Here is a 21,901-nt window from a genome sequence, read left to right as displayed (position 1 = left end):
CTACTGCCTCATTGACTGAGCAATCATCAAGGTTTGAATTGTGACAGACCCACTTTTATAATACAATAAAGTGGATAGGCTCATAGGTGTGTGTGTGTGTGTGTGTGTGTGTGTGTGTGTGTGTGTGTGTGTGGTGGTATATATATGGTATATACAGCATTATTGTACATGCTATCATACAGAGCTATGGGTTATATGCAGGTGTACAAGCAAGTATATTCAAGTTTCTTTAATAGTTGTCATACAGAAGTACAGAATACTTTTATACAAAATGCTTCTTACTGTTACGCTTCAGAGACTGTGCAAGACAAGATAAGTATGAAATAAAATAGCATAGCATAGCATGTAAATTAGAAGTAAAAAAAATGAGGTCACAGTGTTCAGTATAGACATATGTACAATGTTCGATGCAGAATAGACGTAACTGAGTTACCATATAATATACAATATACTATGCAGTGTACTAATATACAATACTATATAGTGCAAGGGGGGGTTATATGCAGATATATTCAGATAAATATATATATATATATGCGGTAAATATAAAAATATAAATGTAAATGCGGTATATACAACACTGTTGTACATGCTATCATACAGAGTATATGGGTAGACAGTGAAAGCATTTGGTAGGTATAAATTGAGTACAGGCAACAGAGGGTGCCTAGGGTGTAGGCAATGGAGTCAGAGTTCAGAGTTTATATGGTTTATATGTGTGTGTGTGTGTGTGTGTGTGTGTGTGTGTGTGTGTGTGTGTGTGTGTGTGTGTGTGTGTGTGTGTGTGTGTGTGAAAGAGAGAGAAAGCAAGAGAGAATCAGATAGAAAGAGAAAACAAAAGCAAAGCAACAAGCAACAAAAAAAGACAAAGAAAGCAGGAGAGCATGAGAAAGTCAGAGAGAGAGTCAGCAAGTCAGAGATGGAGGCGAGAGTCAGCGAGTGAGAGATGGGAGTGAGAGTCAGTGAGTGATAGATGGGAGTGAGAGTCAGTAAGTCAGAGATGGAAGAGAGAAACACTCTGTGAGTCAGCGGGTCAGAGAGAGAGTCAGTCAGGGCGAGAGATAGTGTAACTGCATTACCCATCAGGGCCTAATGGGAGACATGAGGCCCGGCAGGCAGCACGGTCTGCTGACAGCGGTCTTGTGATGGAGGGAGAGAGGCGGGCTCGGGGTGAATAAGCTGTTTACCAGTTGATTAATAACACAGCACACATCAGCCAAAGCCCAAGACTCACTGCTATTTGGAACAAGCATCACAGGAGCCTCAAGAGACACACTCCTGGCTGGATTTACTCTTAAATGTAGATGACGGATCACTTTCTATGTAACCATAATCTAAAGCCATTAGTGGGAGGAATTGCAAAATGGACCAGAAATCCGCATCTTGGGGCGATTTCACCCTACTCTTACCAAATCAGATGCCGGGACAGAAATAGAAATTGGCCATAGAACTTTGTAGGAACTTCATTTGTCCAGAACACAGCAATTGAATTGTCATCAATAGGAGTTAAAGGGATATTTTGACATTTAGAATTTTTGTTGGTTGTTGGTCTTCACCAGACACTTTGTCCTTCATTGTTAGCATTATTAGAGGCCATCAGGAGAAATATGGGACATAGCAACATTTAATTATAGGGAAACTAGGACAGATGTAGAAACCTAAACACGTTTCACAATTATGCCACATCAATGTGGAACGCCCTACCCACAGTCGTAAAGAAAATGTGAATCCATACCCACCTTCAAAACCGCTCTCAAAGAGCACCTACGGGAGGCTGCAATTTGAAACTTGCCCCCATAAATGTCCCCCTCCCACCCACCCACCCCCCCCCTAATGTACAGTTTCCTCCCCCTCGTATGTATATATTTTCTGTTAGGATCTCTATTTAACAGTACTGTATATTTGCATATCTTGTATGTCACAAATGTAACAGTACTGTATACCTGTGTATGTCATAAATTTCATGATATATGTATGTTGTGTATGTCATAAATGTCATTATGAATTGAAAATGGGGGACCCTGATGTAAACAAGACGAAAGTCTTTCTCTGGTCTGCATCCCCTTAACAATTGTGTGTATTCGCGTGTTCGAATCCAGCTCCCGGCGTTGTCACCAGCTTGGCTGGCCGTTCACACTAATACAATTGGCAGTATTAGAGGGTGGGAAAGCTGGCGGGTGGGTCCTGGGCGTTGTGGACAGCGACCCCTACAGTTCGGTTGGGGCGCCTGCTCAGCGAGGGTAGGATCTGGAGAGAGGTAGTGCGGCCTCCCACACGTTACACTCTCCCGGTGAGAATCTGCGCGGCCAGGCTGGCCTGCCGGCTGGCTGCACATGCGTCAGAGGAAAGCATGTGACAGTCTCCGGTCTCTCGGACCAACAGTAGGGGAAAGTGCGCAACAACCAGGAAGGGTGGGATGGGAGAAAAATCGGAAAAAGAAGGAGGGGGAAAAAAGATAATAAAAAAATAAAATAAAAATAACAATTGTGTGTATTGAGCCGTACTGTATTGTACCCAATCTGCAATCTGTTAATAAAGTTTTCAATCAATCAATTATGTCATGTGTCTGGTGAAGACCAACCATAGATATCTATAGAACACTAGATAGCTTGCCCACGCTGCCGGCCAATGGAGAGCGACGTCACTGAACCGCCGCCATCTTGCTCCAGTTAGCCTTGAGTGAGAGTGAGTGAGCTGCACAGACAAAAATACTCATAACTCGCTGAAATATTGACGGATTTACAAACGGTTTTGTTTATTACAAGCATTATTAACGTGGCTATGATTCAAGCGGTTTGTAAAAAAAAAATCTTTAAAACTTTTTTTTTATAAGTATGCAGTATCATAACTACATCTTTGATGTTTATAGCAAACCAACCCGTTTGTAAATCCGTCAATATTTCAGCGAGTTATGAGTATTTTTGTCTGTGCAGCTCACTCACTCTCACTCAAGGCTAACTGGAGCAAGATGGCGGCGGTTCAGTGACGCTGGTGACTCCGCCTTAAGCTATCTAGTGTTCTATAGATATCTATGAGACCAACAACCAACTAAACTTCAAAATTTCAAAGTATTCCTTTAAAGTGAAGTTGACTCAGCTTTAAAGGAACACGCCAACATTATGGGAAATAAACTCACCATCTTCTCTAGAGTCAGACAAGAAGATAATTTCCTCTCTGTTCAGTAGAAAGCTTTCCAGTTGCAAGCTAGCCTAGCTTAGAACAAAGGAATGGTAGCTTAAAACTCTGGGAGGGGTGTTTTTGGCCAACAGCTAAGCTGATTGATTGATTGATTGATTGATTGAAAATGTTATTAACAGATTGCAGAATGGGTACAATACAGTGCAGTTCAATACACACAATTGTTAAGGGGATGCAGACTAGAGAAAGACTTTCGTCTTGTTTACACCAGGGTCCCCCATTTTCAATTCATCATAACATATATGACATACATGAAATACAGATAGACAGTACTGTTACATCCAGATATTTATGACATACCAGATCTACAAATATACAGTACTGTTTAAGAGTACAACGCCTGTCATATAGACCCTGGCGTTGGAAACTTTGATTAATAGACAGTTTCTAAAAAGAGAGTATATACATTATATACATTTGAGAGTATATACATTTGAGGGGGAAGAAACTGTACATTGGAGGAGGTGGGGTGGGGAGGGGGGGAAACTGTACATTGGAGGGGGTTGGGTTTGGACATTTACAGGGGCCAGTTTCGAATTGCAGCCTCCCGTAGGTGCTCTTTGAGAGCGGTTTTGAAGGTGGGTAGTGATTCACATTCCTTTATAGCTGTGGGTAGGGTGTTCCACATTGATGTGGCATAATTGCAACACGTGTTTAGTCCCTTGTTTGAGCCGAATCTGGGTTTAACATGATTTGTGGAGCTCGTTCTGGTGTTGTGGTCGTGGTATTCACTGACCTTTTTGAAGTATTTTGACATGTACATGGGTACCTTAGTGGTGTAGTGTATCTTGTAGACCAGGCCCATTGCAAGTTGCTGTACTCTGTCGTCTACTCTAAGCCATCCTAGGTTGTCAAAGTGGGCAGGGGTGAGGTGGGTTTTAGGAGTGAGGCGCGTTTTAGGAGTGAGGTTAAGCAGTAGTCTGACCAGTTTGTTTTGTGATGTTTGTAATCTTGTTTTTAGTGCCTTTGAGGGGCTTTGGTACCACGAGGTGCAGGCATAGTCGTAGTACCATTGAATGAGTGCTCCTGTTAGAGTCTTCAGCATATTCTTGTTTACCAGAGAGGAGATCCGGTACAAGAATCTTGTTCGTTGGTTGACTTTTTTTATTACATTGGTTGCCATTTTGTGCTAGTGGTCTGTATCCACTTCCATTAATTTGTGCTAAGCTAGGCTTGCAGCCGGATAGCTTTCTACTGACTGCACAGAGAGGAAATTGGTATGTATCATCTTGTCTGACTCTGGAAATGTCTGTGAGCTCATTTCCCATAATGTTGGCATGTTCCATTAAGTGGATGGACTCTACCATCATAAATCCTCCCTTATGAATGAATTCTGGAATGCCGGTTCCAGTCAGCGATAACAATACAATGGGTGGAGCACAAAGCCTTTTCGTTTTGTGACTTCTAATTGTAGGGGAGTGGAGAGGCCTGTCACTGCTATGTTCCACCGGGATGCTTTGTGTGTTGGCTGGAGGAGCTTGGTGGCCAGATGGTGTCATTTAATCCTGTCTGTCTGTCTCCCTCCACCTATCATTTAGTGTGTCAATCTCTTTTTCTGTCTCGCATGTTCATAGACACAACAACACACAAATGCACACAAATATGGGCGTGCACACATCCTCTGAGTTTAGAAACAGTTCTGGCTGCAGTAACTCCCTCTGGTCAGTAGAAGGGAATATTGTGCTGCCTAGTGAGTGAGGCAGTAGGCAACACACACAGAGAGAGAGGGAGAGAGAGAGAGAGAGAGAGAGAGAGAGAGAGAGAGAGAGAGAGAGAGAGAGAGAGAGAGAGAGAGTGAAATAAATAAAACAAAACAAAAATCTAACCCTAGTAACTAACCTTACTGTCATGCACTTGTCCTATACTAAGCTACACTGTGGCAATCAACACTTTGATGAACATTGTTACTCAGCTGATAGAGTTGTACCCTTCCTGGTGACTTGTCGTACAGAACTTGTAAATCGCTTTGGATAAAAGCGTCAGCTAAATGACTAAATGTAAATGTAAGAGAGAGAGACACACACAGACACCTGTTACCTATGAGAGAGAGATGTTACCGTTACTTAGAGTGTGTTTATGTGTTTATCTACTGGAAAAACAAGCCATATACGTTTTGAATCATCAGCACTCAGCATCAGCAAACATTTTATTAACGAGTAAAGCAACAATATTTACATAAGGTAATATGTTTAGAAAAAATAACATATATTAAAGTTTTAAAATATATATATAACAAATAATATATACAATGATATATATATATAATAATAATATATACGTATATATTAGAGCTGTTTATTCAGAGACTGTATCTCACTGCCACTGTGAGGGCAAATATAATTTGACCCACATTCCTAGAAAAGCCAGAGATTATTTTTGAGCTCTCCTGTCATGCAGACAAAGACAGATGCCAACAATGCATTCATATAGTACAGGCCTTAATCTATGGAGAGTCTGAATATGCACACAGGCCGAGAGAGAGAGAGAGAGAGAGAGAGAGAGAGAGAGAGAGAGAGAGAGAGAGAGAGAGAGAGAGAGAGAGAGAGAGAGTTTTGAAAGGGAGATACAGAACAACAACCAAATTAAATAAATCAGGAGTGTGATAGGTTACAGTAAATTAAAGATACTACATAAATCTGATTTATATCATGTACTATTTAGACGTGTGGAACCGGATAGAATAACACTGAGTTGATTTGATACAGCAACGGTCCAAGTTTATTATATGATGGGCGGATACAAACTGAGTGAACGGGGGTGTGGCTCAGCTGGCTCACGTGGAAACAATAGATCAGGGGGGATATGAATAATAATTTGTGTCGACCTCATACAACACTATTGATAGATCAGCCTAACAATATATTTAACTTAGTCTACTCCTTGTTCTGCCTGGAAAGAAAGAAACAACGGACTCGAAGAATAGTTGTTTTTCCTTTATTAATAACAAAGGTCGGGATTACGCAGGCCACAGCACTGAGCATCCTCAAACAAGGTGAATTATGAGTTATGATTTATGATGATATTGCATTCGACTGTGGGCTTGTGTCTGTCTGTGTCTCTGGGACAGAGAGGGGGACAGGAGGGATCCAGACGGGACGTGTGGGGGATGGGGAGGGGAAGTGGGGGGTGAGAGGGTGAGGAGGAGGAGGGCAGGAGAGTGAGTGAGGGGGCAGATGGGAAGAGAAGAGAGCGAATAACGGGAACGGACGTGGATTACAGTTGGGAAAACAGGACCGCTTCTCTGAAAGGAGGTGGGTAAAAAAATAGTATCCGTGTTGGAAATAATAACTTCAACAAAGCGTATATATTCGCGAAAAGCTCGCACACAATGCTCAGCCACTTCTTTACTGCACCGATCGTGCATCAATATAATGTGAAATCATCTTTAACTTGTCTAATGTGTACTTGTTTGTATTTACTTGTACTTATGTTATTATTGCACATACCGCAGACAGTTTATTGTATATAAATACCTGCTTTTTTAATCTGTTACGTGTTGCTTTTTATTCCTTTATTTATGCTGTGGAGCAAACGGAGAGTAAGAAGAACCCCATTGTTGTACTTGTTGCATTTTATGGCAAATAAATAAAACGATGTGAAGCTGAATCGTCACAAGTATTTGGGGAGCGCATCATGCTGGGCGTGAACTCTGGCAGCCAAACATCTCAGACGTTTTGTTCTGACGGCAGATGTTCGTATATGGTTTGTTTGTTTGTTTCATAGCTACGCCGGGTGACTAAAAAACGCAGACGATATTTGGTTTTCCAAACCTATTGATAACGAACGGGTCAAGTCTCCAACGCTTGATAACGATTCTTCTTAGATTGATTTGGGATATTATTTGCGCAGCAATTCTCTACACTTGTTGCGCCAGTTTTGGAAAGGCGACCTCTCAATTTGAACTATACATTTTTCAACTGTAATTTGAACGCCAGAGGAGCACAGTTCAAGCTATGCAGCTTTACTGGAGGCTACTGCTGTGATTATCCAGGGAGATGATAACCGATTGTCCGAGTTGTAGGCCACAAGTTCACCCAAATATGCGACGGCTTTGCAACATGGGCATATACTGTGTATATACGTTGTAGAATGTTTCCTTACCTTGAACAATAATGACCCCCTTGTCTACTTTGTGCAACACTTGTATCTATATTATTTTTTCAATTGCCGTTGGTGTGTTTGTTAGTAGCATAACTAGCATTACCTTGAAAGTCACCATCTCTGTCTGAACTGCATCAATACCAACAGCAGTTGATTATTCAACTACTGTTGTCGTGTTCCATCTCTCTAAAATAATGACATAGGCTGCCTGTTGTCAACCTAGAATGTGATCTGGGGCCAGAAAACGTCTAGAGATAATTTAAACAGAGTTGTGTGTGCAGTGGAGCTTGAGCAGTTGATGACAGAAGTTTTGGCTGACTGAGCATTTACAAAACAAGCTTGAATGCCATTGTGTGTGTGTGTGTGTGTGTGTGTGTGTGTGTGGCAGCCACGACTCGAATTCCTCATGAAGTTGTCCATGTCATCTGTTTCAGTGTGCGAACAGTAACACCAGAGTGGATCTCCGCCTTCACGCACTGTCGTCCGAGAGGATTCCAATGGGTTTGGAGTAGCTGGACCACTGGCATGAGAAGGGAGAGAGATGAAGGGATGAAGACGTTCTCCTGTGCCAATCTCTACCTGGATAATAAACTCCCTATAGAGTTGCCATTGCTGTGCTTCACCAGATATCTCTAGCTGCACCCGGCTGGACTTGTGACAACCACCAGACTGTTAAGGAGTTGGGAACACACACACACACAAACATACATACACTCCCCCCTGTTACGTCTCTCCCACTCTGGTAGGCTATTGCTGGAATCCACACATTGCCTATTTGTTAGAAGAACACACATCCACAGCTTCTCATACACATAAAGACTTGCCTTTACAACACACACACACACACACACACACACACACAGCAGTGGCATCATGGCCAACATCTGCCCGTATGGCCGCTTCACCCACGCGGTGGTGCGCGGGATCCCGGAGACCTTTGGGAAGGTGGCAGCGGACGGGCGAGAGAGCGGGGAGAACTCGGTGGACCTGGCCAAGGCGCAGCGTCAGTTCGGGGTGCTAACGGGGGCCCTCAGGCAGAAGGTGGGCCTGCAGCTGATCGAGATCCCCCCAGACCCCGAGCTGGCGGAGAGCTGGAGGATCGAGGACGTGGCCGTCATCCAGGGAGACACGGCCCTCATCACCAGGCCCTTCAGGCTGCAGAGACGCAGCGAGGTGACGCAGGAGGAAACCACTTGTTGGCTTCAGATGCCCATCGAGAGCCCCGAGTGCACATTGACCTGTTTCGAATCCCGCCCTCTTTTCTTGATCCTCCAATCCTCCCCAAGCGACAGTTGCGATTGGAGGATCAAGAAAAGAGGGCGGGTTTGAGGTCAATTTGATTGGGGCTCCCTTGGCCACTGCATGGTTTTTCACCTAACGCTGAGCTTTAACACAGTATCAACAAATGACGACAACTAAAAAGATTTCTAGATTATCCGTGTATCCATTAGAATAATTAGATCTCCTATTGGCGGGGTGCCCTATAAGGATTTGCTTGTAGGATGGGTTGGCTCTGACCTGCTTTATGCATGGCCAGTCTATTGATTCAGCGATCTAGTCATCTTTCATAGTCAATTAATTTTCATTTATCTTGTGTTTGCCTCTCTCTCTCTCTCTCTCTCTCTCTCTCTCTCTCTCTCTCTCTCTCTCTCTCTCTCTCTCTCTCTCTCTCTCTCTCTCTCTCTCTCTCTCTCTCTCTCTCTCTCTCTCTCTCTCTCTCTCTCTCTCTCTCTCTCTCTCTCTCTCTCTCTCTCTCTCTCTCTCTCTCGTGCTCTTCTCTCTCCGCCCAGGCAGAGGCGGTGAGAAGGGTGATGTCGGAGCTGAACCTGACGGTGGTGGAGATGGGTGTGGAGGAGGGGGGTTCGGGAGGGGCCACCCTGGAGGGCAGCGACGTCCTGTTCACAGGGAGGGAGTTCTTCGTGGGCATCTCCTCTCACACCAACCACAGGGGGGCGGAGGTCCTGGCAGACACCTTCAGGGTGAGCAACGGGGAGGAAGACGCTCTGCAGTGCACATGGGGAGCGAAGCAGAATGGATTGAGTGTAGAATGAACAAAGAATCCGTTGTTGGATCGTTCCGAGCACTTTCAAAGGGTTCCTTATTGACCTATCTCAAAGTTTGTCCAAGGGACATTTGTGATTGGAGGATCAAGACAAGAGGGCGGGTCTGAGATAGGTCTATTCGTCCTGTTGTCATTCGATTTTCTTGTAGAACAGGATGAAGTGCCACATTTGATTTAGGTCTGTTGCCATTACTGGTTATGACAGGATTTCGAGATCTGACTATCAGTTTCGTAGGATCCAAAGACAGGTCAAAAACCTTTTTAATTCTAAAACCATCTCTATTCAATTGTATGCCAGTAGATAATCTTAAAGGGGAACTATCTTATAAATGGCCTTTTTCAGTGTTTAGCATTGTTTCCTATAGCTATGTGGACTTATATTAATATGATCTATGTCTCTAATTCTCATATTGGCGCATTCTTCCAATTCTCCTCTCACAATATTCACCCTCACTGAACTGAGTCATCTGAAAATGTGCTGATTTGTGATGTCAGATAGACTCAGCTGCATGAGACTCTGTTGAGACTCACACACTCCACACAGTTACCACACAGTGTTGGAGCCCAGGCTCAAAACGGCTTAAGATCTTGAGGTAGAAAAATTCTGTTTTTGAGGACTTGATTAGAAATACAAAACAATGAATTAAAAAAAATACAAAATTACAGAGGTGTTCCATAAACTCACAGGAATTGTGTAAAAGTGCCCAAATAGTGAAAGAAATAGTAAAATAGTTCCCCTTTAAGGGTCAAGCTACTTCTTAGAAATCCAATGTAGCTGCAAGAGGGAGCAGGTGGCAATTGCCGAATTGCATTGTGGGAACTGTGCCTGTGATAAACTGACAGTGATAAATGAGAGTGTTCCATTGGCAGACCACACAGGATGTTCCCTCAGGACTGACCCACCCTTAGTATTGATTCCCTCACCCCTCTTAAGTGTGTGTGTGTGTGTGTCAGAGTGTCAGAGTTCAAGTTTAATGTGCAAATAAATTGGGCTTCATTTATCAAGCAAAATACATTTGTACAGAGAGCTTTTTAAATGTTCACTTTCAAACAAATTTCCACTTAAACTAGATTACAAGGAGTACAGATGGCATGCATATTTCGTTTTTTTTAAATGGGACATATTTTAGTCCTTTTCAAATAGGTCTTTAAGGTCCCCTAAACATTGTCTTTGAAGTTTTCTGCTGTGCTGAAAAAAAAATTATGATAGCCGATTACACATTCTAGCAGCCTCTATACCCCTCTGTTTCAGTCCTATTCTCATTCTAGCAGCCTCTACACCTCTCTCTGTTTCAGTCCTGTTCTCATTCTAGCAGCCTCTATACCCCTCTCTGTTTCGGTCCTGTTCTCATTCTAGCAGCCTCTATACCCCTCTCTTTTGCAGTCCTGTTCTCATTCTAGCAGCCTCTATACCCCCCTGTTTCAGTCCTGTTCTCATTCTAGCAGCCTCTACACCCCTCTCTGTTTCAGTCATGTTCTCATTCTAGCAGCCTCTATACCCAAGTTTCAAGTTTCTTTATTAGTTGTTGTCATACAGAAGTACAGAATACTTTTATACAAAATGCTTCTTTCTGTTACGCTCCAGAGACTGTGCTAGACAAAAATAGATAAGTATAAAATAAGTATAGCAGTATAAAATAGAAGTCACGTACGTAGACACAAGTGTTCAGTATGTACATATGTACAATGTTCAATGCAGAGTAGAAGTAACTGAGTTACCATACAATATACTATACAATATACTAATATACAATATACTATATAGTGCAAAGGAGAAATGGGATGAGGTACAATTTAGGTACAATTTACAGTAAGGTGTAATGAGGTATGGGTTGTAGTGCAAATTCTTTACCAATAAATATAAAGTGTGTTTATGTGTGTAAAGTGGGTGCTGCAGTGAGTTGTTTGTTTAAAGTGAGTGTGTGCGTGTGGATGTGTGTGCTGTGAGTGCATTTGATGGTTGTTAGTACATAGTGTTATTGTTCGTTGAGCATCCTGATGGCCTGGGGATAGAAGCTTCTTCTGAGTCTTTCTGTGCTTGCCATGAGACTCCGGTATCGCTTGCCTGACCGTAGCAGTTCAAAGAGGCAGTTGTTTGGGTGGCTGGAGTCTTTGATAATTCTCGTAGCCTTACCCATGCACCGCTTGTTGTAAATGTTCTGGAGAGTGGGAAGCCCCCCTCCAATTGTGCGTTCGGCTGAACGGGCCACTCTCTGTAGTCTGCTACGGTCTTGTGCGGTGCTATTCCCAAACCAGGAGGTGATATTGCCAGTCAGGATGCTCTCTATTGTACATGAGTAGAAGTTCTTAAGGATCTTCTGACTGACTTGGAACTTCCTTAGGAAGTAGAGGCGTTGCCGGGCCTTCTTCACAACACTGTCAATGTGTGTGGTCCATGTCAAGTCCTCGGATATGTGGACTCCGAGATACTTAAAACTGTTCACTCTCTGAACCGGTGCCCCCCGTCGATGCTGAGGGGGCTGTAGTCCCTGACCCCGACCTCCTAAAGTCCACAATCATCTCCTTTGTTTTGCTGACGTTCTATTTCAGTCCTGTTCTCATTCTAGCAGCCTCTATACCCCTCTCTGTTTCAGTCCTGTTCTCATTCTAGCAGCCTCTATAGCCCTCTCTGTTTCAGTCCTGTTCTCATTCTAGCAGCCTCTATACCACTCTCTGTTTCAGTCCTGTTCTCACAGCCTCTATAGCCCTCTCTGTTTCAGTCCTATTCTCATTCTAGCAGCCTCTACACCCCTCTTTGTTTCAGTCCTATTCTCATTCTAGCAGCCTCTATACCCCTCTCTGTTTCAGTCCTGTTCTCATTCTAGCAGCCTCTATACCCCTTTGTTTCAGTCATATTCTCATTCTAGCAGCCTCTATACCCCTCTCTGTTTCAGTCCTGTTCTCAACGGACTGTTTCTGTGCCTGTAACAAGTGAGCCGTGCTCACACACCATCTATCAGTTGTGAACGTAATTCAGATCAAACTGTCAGACTAGACATTGCAGATTAGATATGACTTCAAGATCCAGCAATAGCATATCAAACTTACCATTTAAAAAAAGTGTTTGTTTCAAGAGGGAGGGTTCTTCTCACTTCTGAATTGCAGAAAAGGCACAATTTGCACATTTTAAAATTGGCTCAGTGTTCGGACAACCCCTCATTCTGTAAAAACAATGCAATATACAGGAAAAGGCCATGTCACAATAGGGCCCCTCTAAGTAAATTATTTCACAGTATTTTACCAACTTTATCAACTTTTACACATAATACGGAAATATGGATAAATTAATGAGGCCCATTGTGCCTAGATGTGTAAGTGTATTTCCATTTGTGTGTGCGTGTGCATGTTAGTAGTAACATTAATGTTAGTAACATTAACGTAACATTCATTACACTCATTAACGTAACAGTGATGAGTTTGAATTACTTTGTTTGACGTTGATGACGTTAATGTGTTTGTTGATGAGTTTGTGAAATGAGTTTGTTTGACGTTGATGTGTTTGTGAGAGTCTGTGAATGACTTTGTGTGTTTGTTTGACGTTGATGTGTTTGTGAATGACCTTGTGTGATATGGTCATGAAAAACTGAAATTGAGACATATAAGAGAAAGCAACATGTATTGTATATCCCTTCTCTCTTATTATTTAGCAGTTTCTTTTTTATATCTAAACATAGAGAGAACATGACCTTGCAGTAGCTCACTTTATATCATGGCAATCTAATATACAATAGCAAGCCGGAGCCGCGATAACCTTTTGTATTTGTACATTCAATACCACTCTGGGTGTGGCGAGGAAACCACAGCTTGCAGGCCTGTATGTAGGTCTGCTGTGTCATGTTCTTCTAAGGAACGGTATTATGTTGCAAAATGGTAAATTGATACTATAGTGGTAAATTGATTGAAATCATCTTTCCTCATTCCTCTCATAAAGTTCTACTACGCAATAAGCAGGTGAACGTCCACGTTAACTCATTCAACGCCAGTCACGAGTATAGTCGGGTTAACTCGCCGACCGTTCAGCGCCAATCACAAGTATAGTCGGGTTTTAATCGTTATTTCTTTTATTAGCGATATCCATTCATTTTCATCCATCCAGCCTGATGTTATCATTGGGAATGGGTCTGAGCTCGCAAAAGGGCAAATACCGCCGCCTACGCCTTCCAGCTGGTATTGCACTCCATTAGAAATGGTGTAGTTCCGATTCCCGGAGTCAGCATTGCCCTGCGGTTTGGGCCGGTCGTCATACTAACTCGTTTGGCTGAAGTTAGGGGGAGGGAAGTCGTGGGTGGTAATCTGGCGTTGTGGCCAGTGACGCCTACAGGTCAGGTCTGGGCGCCTGCTCAGCGAAAGGCAGGAAATGGTGAAGGCAGCGTGACCTCCCACGCGTTACACTTCACCAATGAGAGTCCTCGCTGCCAGGTGAAAAAAGAGCCACTGGCTGTCTCCACATGTGTCGGAGGAAGCATGTGGTGGACTTCAGGGTTCCCTTGTACCGACCAGTAGGAGGAACATGCGCACAACAACCAGGTAGGGGAGGGGGGGAATTGGCACAACGACTAAATTGGGATGGGGAGAAAAAATTGAAAATCAGACTATATATAAAATCTTGCGTTGATCTGATATTTCTTTCTACCCCGATCACGGCTGTCTGTGTGTGTGTGTGTGGCTGTGTGCCGTTGGGTGCAGGAGGGGACTGGGGGAGCCTCGCGCTACGAGGCCCTTTTCATTCTTGCATGAGGAAGGATAATAACGATGATCTAGCATTGATTTCAGGATGATTAGATAATCAGGCGAAAAATTACGTGTTTAGTGTATTCCACAAAAGGGCTATTATCGCGTCTTTTCCTGGGATTACTAAGAATCACCAACTATATTCATATTCAAAACGGAAATGTACGGATGAAAAAACTATCCGTTTCGTACATGTTGACTGGAAGCAACTCACTGATAATCGACGGGTGTATTATAAGATATATTTTAAAGGAAAATCCCAACATTTTGGGAAATTAGCTTATTTGCCATCTACCCTGGAGTTAGACAATAAGATACGTACCTTTTTCTTCTCTGTGCATGCAGTAGGAGTAGGAAGACGTTGGGAACTAGGCTAATGGAGGAACCTACTTCCAGTGACTGACGCTAAGCTAGGCTAACGGTGCGTGTCTTCCTACTCCTACTGCATGCACAGAGAAGAAAAAAGGTATGTATCTTCTTGTCTAACTCCAGGGTAGATGGCAAATAAGCTAATTTCCCAAAATGTTGGAGTTTTCCTTTAAGCACTTGCAAATCTCGCAGTCCCCCCATTGATTAAAGCACTGGCGTACTAGCGCCCTCTGGCGCATTAAGCGATGGCGCAGAATGAGTTAATGTTATGTTTACCATTTTAGAAATTTTAGCTGAAACGTACCCGGAGTGCAATAAGTGCAAACAGTAGCATAGGTAAATATTTGCCAAGAACCACAATTATAAGTGGCTACGTAATAAGGAAGTGAAGGGGACAGCGATATAATTGACCTATCTCCAGCTCCACCCTCTTCCCATGATCCTCCAATCACAACTGTCGCTTTCCTCGGACAAACTCGACAGTTGTGTTTGGAGGATTGAGAAAAGGGGGTGGGGTTTCAAGTTCAAGTTTGTTTACATTTAGTTTTAGTTGACGCTTTTATCCAAAGCGACTTGCAAGTTCTGTACAACAAGTCAACAGGAAGGGTACAACCCTGGCAGGCTTGAGGGCAAGTAACATTGTTACTCAAACAGTGTTGAACTTGAGTGCTACAGTCTTGAGTCCATAGTAGTAAAGACATATTGGCATAGTGGTCATAATATAGGCACGGTAGAATCCCTAGTAGCAAAGGGCCCCAGTAAATTCTTTCACAGTATTTGACCAACTTTATCAACTTTTACACATACGGACATATGGATAAGTGAATGAGGCCCATTGTGCCTACATGTGTAAGTGTATTTCTATTTGTCCTCTCACCACCACTGTCTCTCTCGTTCTCCATCCAAGGACTTTGCTGTGTCCACTGTCCCTGTGTGTGGTGGAGCTCGGCTGAAAACCATCTGCTCCATGGGGGGTCCGGACACCATCATCATCAGCAACGGTGACGGGGCCAAGAAGACACTGCGGGTTTGTGTCCATCTGCCTGGAAATGGATTCACTTGTCACATAATGTCTCAGTGCAGCCATTGGTTTTGGCCAGAACCTTTCAAATTCTTAAACCAAATTCGACAACGCCCTTCCCAATCGGAACACATCAGGATGCCTCCAAAGCCACACCCTGCTACGTAGCTAGCAGGCAGCTATGTGTTAGCAGCGGGCCTGTTTTAGCTCCTAGCCTGTTTTAGCTCCTAGCCCCTATTGATCCTTTAATACCTATTGATCCTTTAACTCATTGGCTGCCAGCTATTAGCCTTATGCTGTGGTAGCTACTGCCACGCTGTAAACGATGGGAGTTAGTCACCTTGTTTGTAGAGCTAAGTAAATATATATTCTATATTATAGCCATGGATACAATACTATAGTCATTTGACATTGAGTTTCTTCCGGTCAAGATGCAAAAAAGAGAATGTTTCCATCCATACGTTCCCGTGTTATACCGTGGTGAATATAAGTATGGTTTTAGAGCGGTCTAGGGTAATTCATGAAATGCTTAGTTATGGCAGTATACATCGATTCCATTGTACACGTTGCCATGTCTTGCCTGTATACGCTATTATCCCGAAATCAAATCTAGATCATAGCTATTATGTTCCATCATGAATGCATGAAAGGGGGGGGGGTCGTTTCTGATTATTTGATTGTCAGTAACGGCATTCGCATTGAACACTAAAAACGGTTATCAGCCTGATCGGTGTAAAAGCATTGCAGGATCAAGCTAAAATTGACGTCAAATCGCCCTTACCTGTGGCCGGGAGTGATCCAAAAAGAATATTCCAATTTCTTGATCGCCATCTGGTAGATCCAATGTCCATTTGCTCTACGGCATAATCCACCATAACATATGGATCGGGCATATTTGACAGGCTTCAATGTAACCGGCAGAACCGTTCGCCTCGCCCCCGAAGGAAAAATGAAACCAGAGACCTGGGGCCATCCCACAGCCCAGGATACAATGTTAGAAAGGGTGCTTGATACCGCTGTCTAGCGTGATGCGGCCGGTATTGCACCTAGGCATTCTCAATGAGATTCCCAATGTTAATAATAATAACAGTCAGTGGGCCTGTAATGAATAGAAATATCGAATAAAAGAAATAACGATCAAATAACATATATATATATATATATATATATATGTGGTTGGCGTTCAACGGTTATCGGACAAACACATATATAATCGTTGTCGGTGTCCAATGAGTTAATACCTATTGATCCTGCTCATGTAAAAAGAAAACAGCTTCATACAACAATATTGCACTTGTACTACACTTAGTAACGCCGCTCGACATCTCATGCAGCATTTATTAGCCAACATATACAAATACTTGGACCCCGGGCCATTAGCCATCATTAGGCAACGTTTGATCTGTGGTCCCGTTCTGTCCAAATGCTCTCTCGTGCATTCTCAGGGGAGTCTTGGGTGTGTCTCTCCTCAGCAGACTAATGTGATCTACACATGCCCAACTCCTGACTGCTCATGTCATACTAATGGCATGTGTGTGTGTGAGAGAAAGAGAGTAATGCAAAGGGTGGTGAATAATAACTCTGTGTGTATGTCATGGTGAGGATGATGTGCATTAAAGGAGAATTACACCAAAATGACCTTTTTAAGGTTGCAATTTGTCAAAAGTAGATCGTTTTCCTAGTTCCGACAGACAACTCTTGGATTGTAAAAATATTCATTGAGCATAAATATAATAAATATACAGATTTCTGGCATCAATAATGCAACCGGCGGCTGGCTAGCGTAGAGGTCTAAGCACTCGCTGGGTTCGAATACAGGGGTCAGCGGTACCTCCAGCTTGGTCAGTTGTCCCTACTAACACAATTGGCAGTGTGAGCGGGTGGACTCCTACTGGTCGGTCAGGGCGCCTGTTCAGCAGGGAGGGGATCTGGGGGAAATAGCGTGAACCTCCGCACGCGTTACGTTCCCCCAGTGAAACTCCTCACTGTCAGGTGAAAAGAAGCGGCTGGCAACTCCACATGTATCGGAGGAGGCATGTGGTAGTTCTACACCCTCCCCAGGCCGACAGTGGGGCAATGCGCACAACGACCAGGAAGGGAATTGGCATAACGACTAAATTGGGATGGGTGAAAAATACAGAACCCCCCCTCCCCCAAAAATAGGGAATGACCAATAGCAAGAGGCCCCTAAGGGGATCATATGAACAGAGTACACAGGTGGATGATGGGGTGGCGTTGGGAGAGTAAAACCTCATTTGGCGATCGATACACAAGCAGCAGCACAGCAGGGCAAGACAACAGAGTCGCAGCAGGAATATCTTGCATGGCAGCAAACAGCAAGCACAATGAGCAGCAACACCAGGTAAACAAGCACAATGTGCAGCAACACCAGGTAAACAAGCACAATGAGCAGCAACACCAGGTGAACAAGGAGGTTTAAACAGACACCACAATTAGGTGTAGCGTGTGACTGGTCACCGGATGGTGAGTTGGTGCTACTTTGAGTTGTAATGAAAATGCAATGCAAAATGATTGCCAAATTGCATTGACTGAGATGGGTGGGTGAAAGAAAATGTCATGAACAATCATGTTTCCATGCCTATGATAAACATGTTGATGTTTATTATTTAATCATTCTATCTAGATGTTGAATATTAGTACAGAAACATGGCTGTCCATGAGTCTCTTTCAAACATTTCAGACGATGCAATTTGCCGATGTCATAGCATTGTATTTTCTTGACTTGAAGCGCTCATAACACAAAACGGATGAGAAAATCTCCGCAAATGTTAGGTAAACATTCCCACTTTTGCATAAGACGGCCTGCATGCTTTGAGGTTAAGACGCTACAACCTATTCAGTCAATTTGACATGTGTGTGTGTTCAGATGATGGAGCAGCTGACTGACCACCATTACGAAGTGCTCACTGTCCCAGAGGAGTCGGCAGCGAACTGCGTCTACATCAAGGGCCCCTCTAAAGGGGACTACCTTCTCCACCGGCCCACTGAAGAGTGCCCAGACAGTGTCTCTGTGAGTAGAACCTAAAGGCTATATCTGTCTCTGCTCAGGACTGGGTTTCCGTCCGACACATCTCGGCATCAGTGGAACTAAGATGGTCTTAATGCTAAGATGCTTTTGTGAGGTTCTTCACTCTCATGCCTGTTCCAGTGATGTATTCAGTGTACATTTACATTTAGTCATTTAGCTGACGTTTTATCCAAAGCGACTTACAAGTTCTGTACAACAAGTCATCGCAGCTAGGGTAAGTAACATTGTTTGTCAAACAGTGTCGAACTTGAGTTGTATATAGGTAGTTATATAGGCAAGTAATGTAGGCAAGGTAGATTCCTTAGTAGCAGAGTGCATAATAGTAAAAAGACAGTACAAAGGTTAGTAGTTTGTTTAGTTTTTCCTTCATTTCAGATATTGGGAAAAAAATGGGTTACAAAGATTTACTAAGGAGTCACATGCTAACCTATAAGCCTTGTTACTGTATTTTATATAGTGCCACTATAGGTTTACAGTGAATCCATGTTTACAGTACAGTCAAACATACATCTTCTTTTGGCCTGTGATAAGAACAGTGTTGGGCGTTAGAGTAATAACATTACTTTTCCCAATAACTAGTGTAACAAATGTCATTTCAAACCTTTATTTAAACTCAAGGTTTCCCTTTACAGTCACGTCAAGTGTACATACAGAGTTAAGGAAAAAAGGCATAATAATCACATAGCATGTACAATCATAACAATTGGACAAGTAAGGAGACCAGCCAGTCACTAGAACAGGTTCCATAGGTACCAAAATTTCATTCCAATAATGATGTAGTATAAGGAGGTAGCTTACCAAAAATACCAGTGTTTGTTGCGCCTCGCCATCAGTGAGGACCAACCAATTGTCTCATAAAGGACAGTGATGAGTGTCGTATCTATCATTAGTGATGATGAATCTGAGGGCAGGGTGATACAGAATCCAAGGATTTAAGGGTTGAGGCCGTAGCATGCCTATAAATTACATAACCATACTCAGGACTGCTTCGACAACTCTCTTCCTACTAATCAAAGGAAAGCTGGTTCTGTTTATGTATAGGAAGCTACGGTTGTCCACATGGAATTTAAATGTACATTTCTCATCGAGCCACACACCAAGATATTTATATTCAGTGACTTTCTCAATGCTAGAACCACTTAAGGTAGATATGTGTAAACTATCATATACAATGTTTCTGGCTCTAGAAAACAGCATACATTTTAGTTTGACTAGCATTAAGAACCAATTTAAGTTGAATAAGAGCTTCCTGGAGGGTAATAAAGGAAAGTTGTAAGTTCTCAATAGCCAATTGTACAGCCAGCAATACAATACACAACAGTATCATCGGCATACAGATGACAACCATTCAGTGAAGACACAATATCATTAATATAAATAGTGAAGAGGACAGGATCTAGAATTGAACCTTGTGGCACTAGGATATCTTCTTGTTGAGATGGAAAGAGTTTAGAAATTCGTTTTAGAAAGAGTCCAAATTGATCCATCCTGGGATCTATGGATGAGGGGTGTGATCCACAGAATTCACACAATCAGTGTCTATATCAACATTAAGATCAACAGGAAGAAGTCTGATATATTCTCTATCAAACAGGTTCCCAGCAACTGCAAAGTGTTTATTAAATGTAAGACAAATTTAGTTTTGGCTAGAAATAACACAATCATCAACGCTATTATGAGCGGGTAGTGAATTAGAGGTCTTGTTTTTCATTAATGTAGGAAGTAAACTTGTAATTAAATATAAGTAGTAGACTCTCATAGCTGTGGTACAGTACATCTGCCGCCATGACATTAAATATTACTTTTGAAATTAGTAACTATTAACAATATATTATTTTTTAGTAACAAGCCCAACACAGGATGTAGCAGTTGGGGGAGCTCCCGTAGCTCACCGCATATCTCTGCGCTATTTCTGCGTCGGGGAAAACCGTGCTCGTCACGGATCTGGGGGACACGAGGTCGATTCCCGGACCCGCCGTCATTTCTCAGAATGTCTTCCCCTGCTCTACATCCCATTTCAACCTGTTTCTGTCGGTCATGCTTGACCAGAAAAGCGATAAACGCTAAAAAATAGTTAAAAAAAAAAAAATAATCAGTTTGGCAAAAGTAGATATTTTCCTAAAAAAATTGTCTCGTTTTCCTAGTTCAGCCAGACTATTGGATTGTATATAAATATTAATCAAGCATTAATCAGGCATAAATATAATATACAGATTTATGGCATCAAGGCTGTCTCTCGAATCACTTTATGCAAGCATAAACATGTTTATAATAAATAATGCAGCCGGCGGCTGGCTAGCATAGAGGTCCAAGCACTCGCTGGGTTCGAATCCAGCCGTCAGCGGTACCTCCGGTTTGGTAAAGAAAAGTGTCATTAGCATTTCTTTCCATCACAAAATATACATACCCTCTACCAAAGAGCACCTTCTTTTTTGTTATTAGTTTCAAGCTCTCCTGTTCATGTTCTTTTATCCATGTCCACCACCACTTGCCAAAGATGTCATTGTGCGAGACAAACGTCATGTTTCCTCTCTCCAGGCATTCCAGAAGTTACAGGACTACACGCTCCTCCCCACAGCCTGCAGTGAGGCTTCCAAGCTGGGAGCGTCTCTCTCGTCACTCTGCCTCCTCATCAACAGAAAGCACACACATTTCTGAACACCACTCTTCAATCCTTAATAAAGACGTGGCATTTATATAAGAATATGATCTAACTAAATGTGAACTAATTGTAGACGTAGCAGCCCAACGGAGCCGAGATATGCTCTGTAAGGGATCCAGTTGTGGGTATTATTTGCACAACTGCACCCTGTTGAGGGAAGACTGCAGTCTGCTAGCATCTTGATACATCAATGTGCAGCAAGACTATGAGGAAATTATATTCAACGTTTCAGTCTAAAGCAGTTTTACCCAAATATATTTTCTCAAGTTTATTTTGGATTATGGTATATATTCCTTTGTACTACCCTGAAAAGCTTGAACATTCAAATACATGAATTTGATCTGTACTGGTGGGTCCTGAACCACAATCCTTGTTCCAGAGCTGCAACCTTACTGGCTCAGCCTCCAATATGGTACATTTAACTACGTGTGTAGAAATGCAGATTTCTTAAATAGTGTGTTTAGTTTAGCTTTTGTATGTATTAACTTTGTATCAAGAGTATTGACCAAAATAAATTACAAAACTACAATGAACTAGTGATTTTTTACTACTCATAATACAACACTACAATCTATTTTGCACAAAATCTGACACATCAAGTTAGTTTTGCACACATTTATGTCCCCCAATGACATGACTCATTTACTCTTAATTTTCAAACTACATGAACGTGTGCATGTCAGTTACAACATTTTGGACATGTGAGAT

At 42.6% G+C, this 21,901-nt stretch overlaps 1 protein-coding gene across 2 annotated transcripts; it reads left to right on the top strand.

The window, feature by feature from the left end:
* The first annotated feature begins 6,075 nt into the window (after positions 1-6,075).
* On the top strand, positions 6,076-21,714 carry ddah2 (DDAH family member 2, ADMA-independent). Of its 2 annotated transcripts, none has more exons than XM_084312784.1 (6): positions 6,076-6,190; positions 7,734-8,472; positions 9,090-9,278; positions 15,369-15,488; positions 18,370-18,513; positions 21,070-21,714. In XM_084312784.1, the coding sequence occupies exons 2-6, from the start codon at positions 8,173-8,175 to the stop codon at positions 21,187-21,189; spliced, it is 873 nt and encodes a 290-aa protein (XP_084168910.1). In that variant the 5' UTR covers positions 6,076-6,190; positions 7,734-8,172; the 3' UTR covers positions 21,190-21,714. The 2 variants fall into 2 exon arrangements, with proteins under 2 accessions (XP_084168910.1, XP_084168909.1); XM_084312783.1 differs by lacking the exon at positions 6,076-6,190 and adding an exon at positions 6,332-6,449.
* The last annotated feature ends 187 nt before the right edge of the window (positions 21,715-21,901 follow it).

The sequence above is a fragment of the Notolepis coatsorum genome (genome assembly GCF_963971535.1).
Source record: "Notolepis coatsorum genome assembly, chromosome: 4".
Lineage (NCBI taxonomy): Eukaryota > Metazoa > Chordata > Actinopteri > Aulopiformes > Paralepididae > Notolepis > Notolepis coatsorum.
Note: the sequence above shows the minus strand (reverse complement) of the source record. Positions and strands in the feature narration are given on the sequence as shown.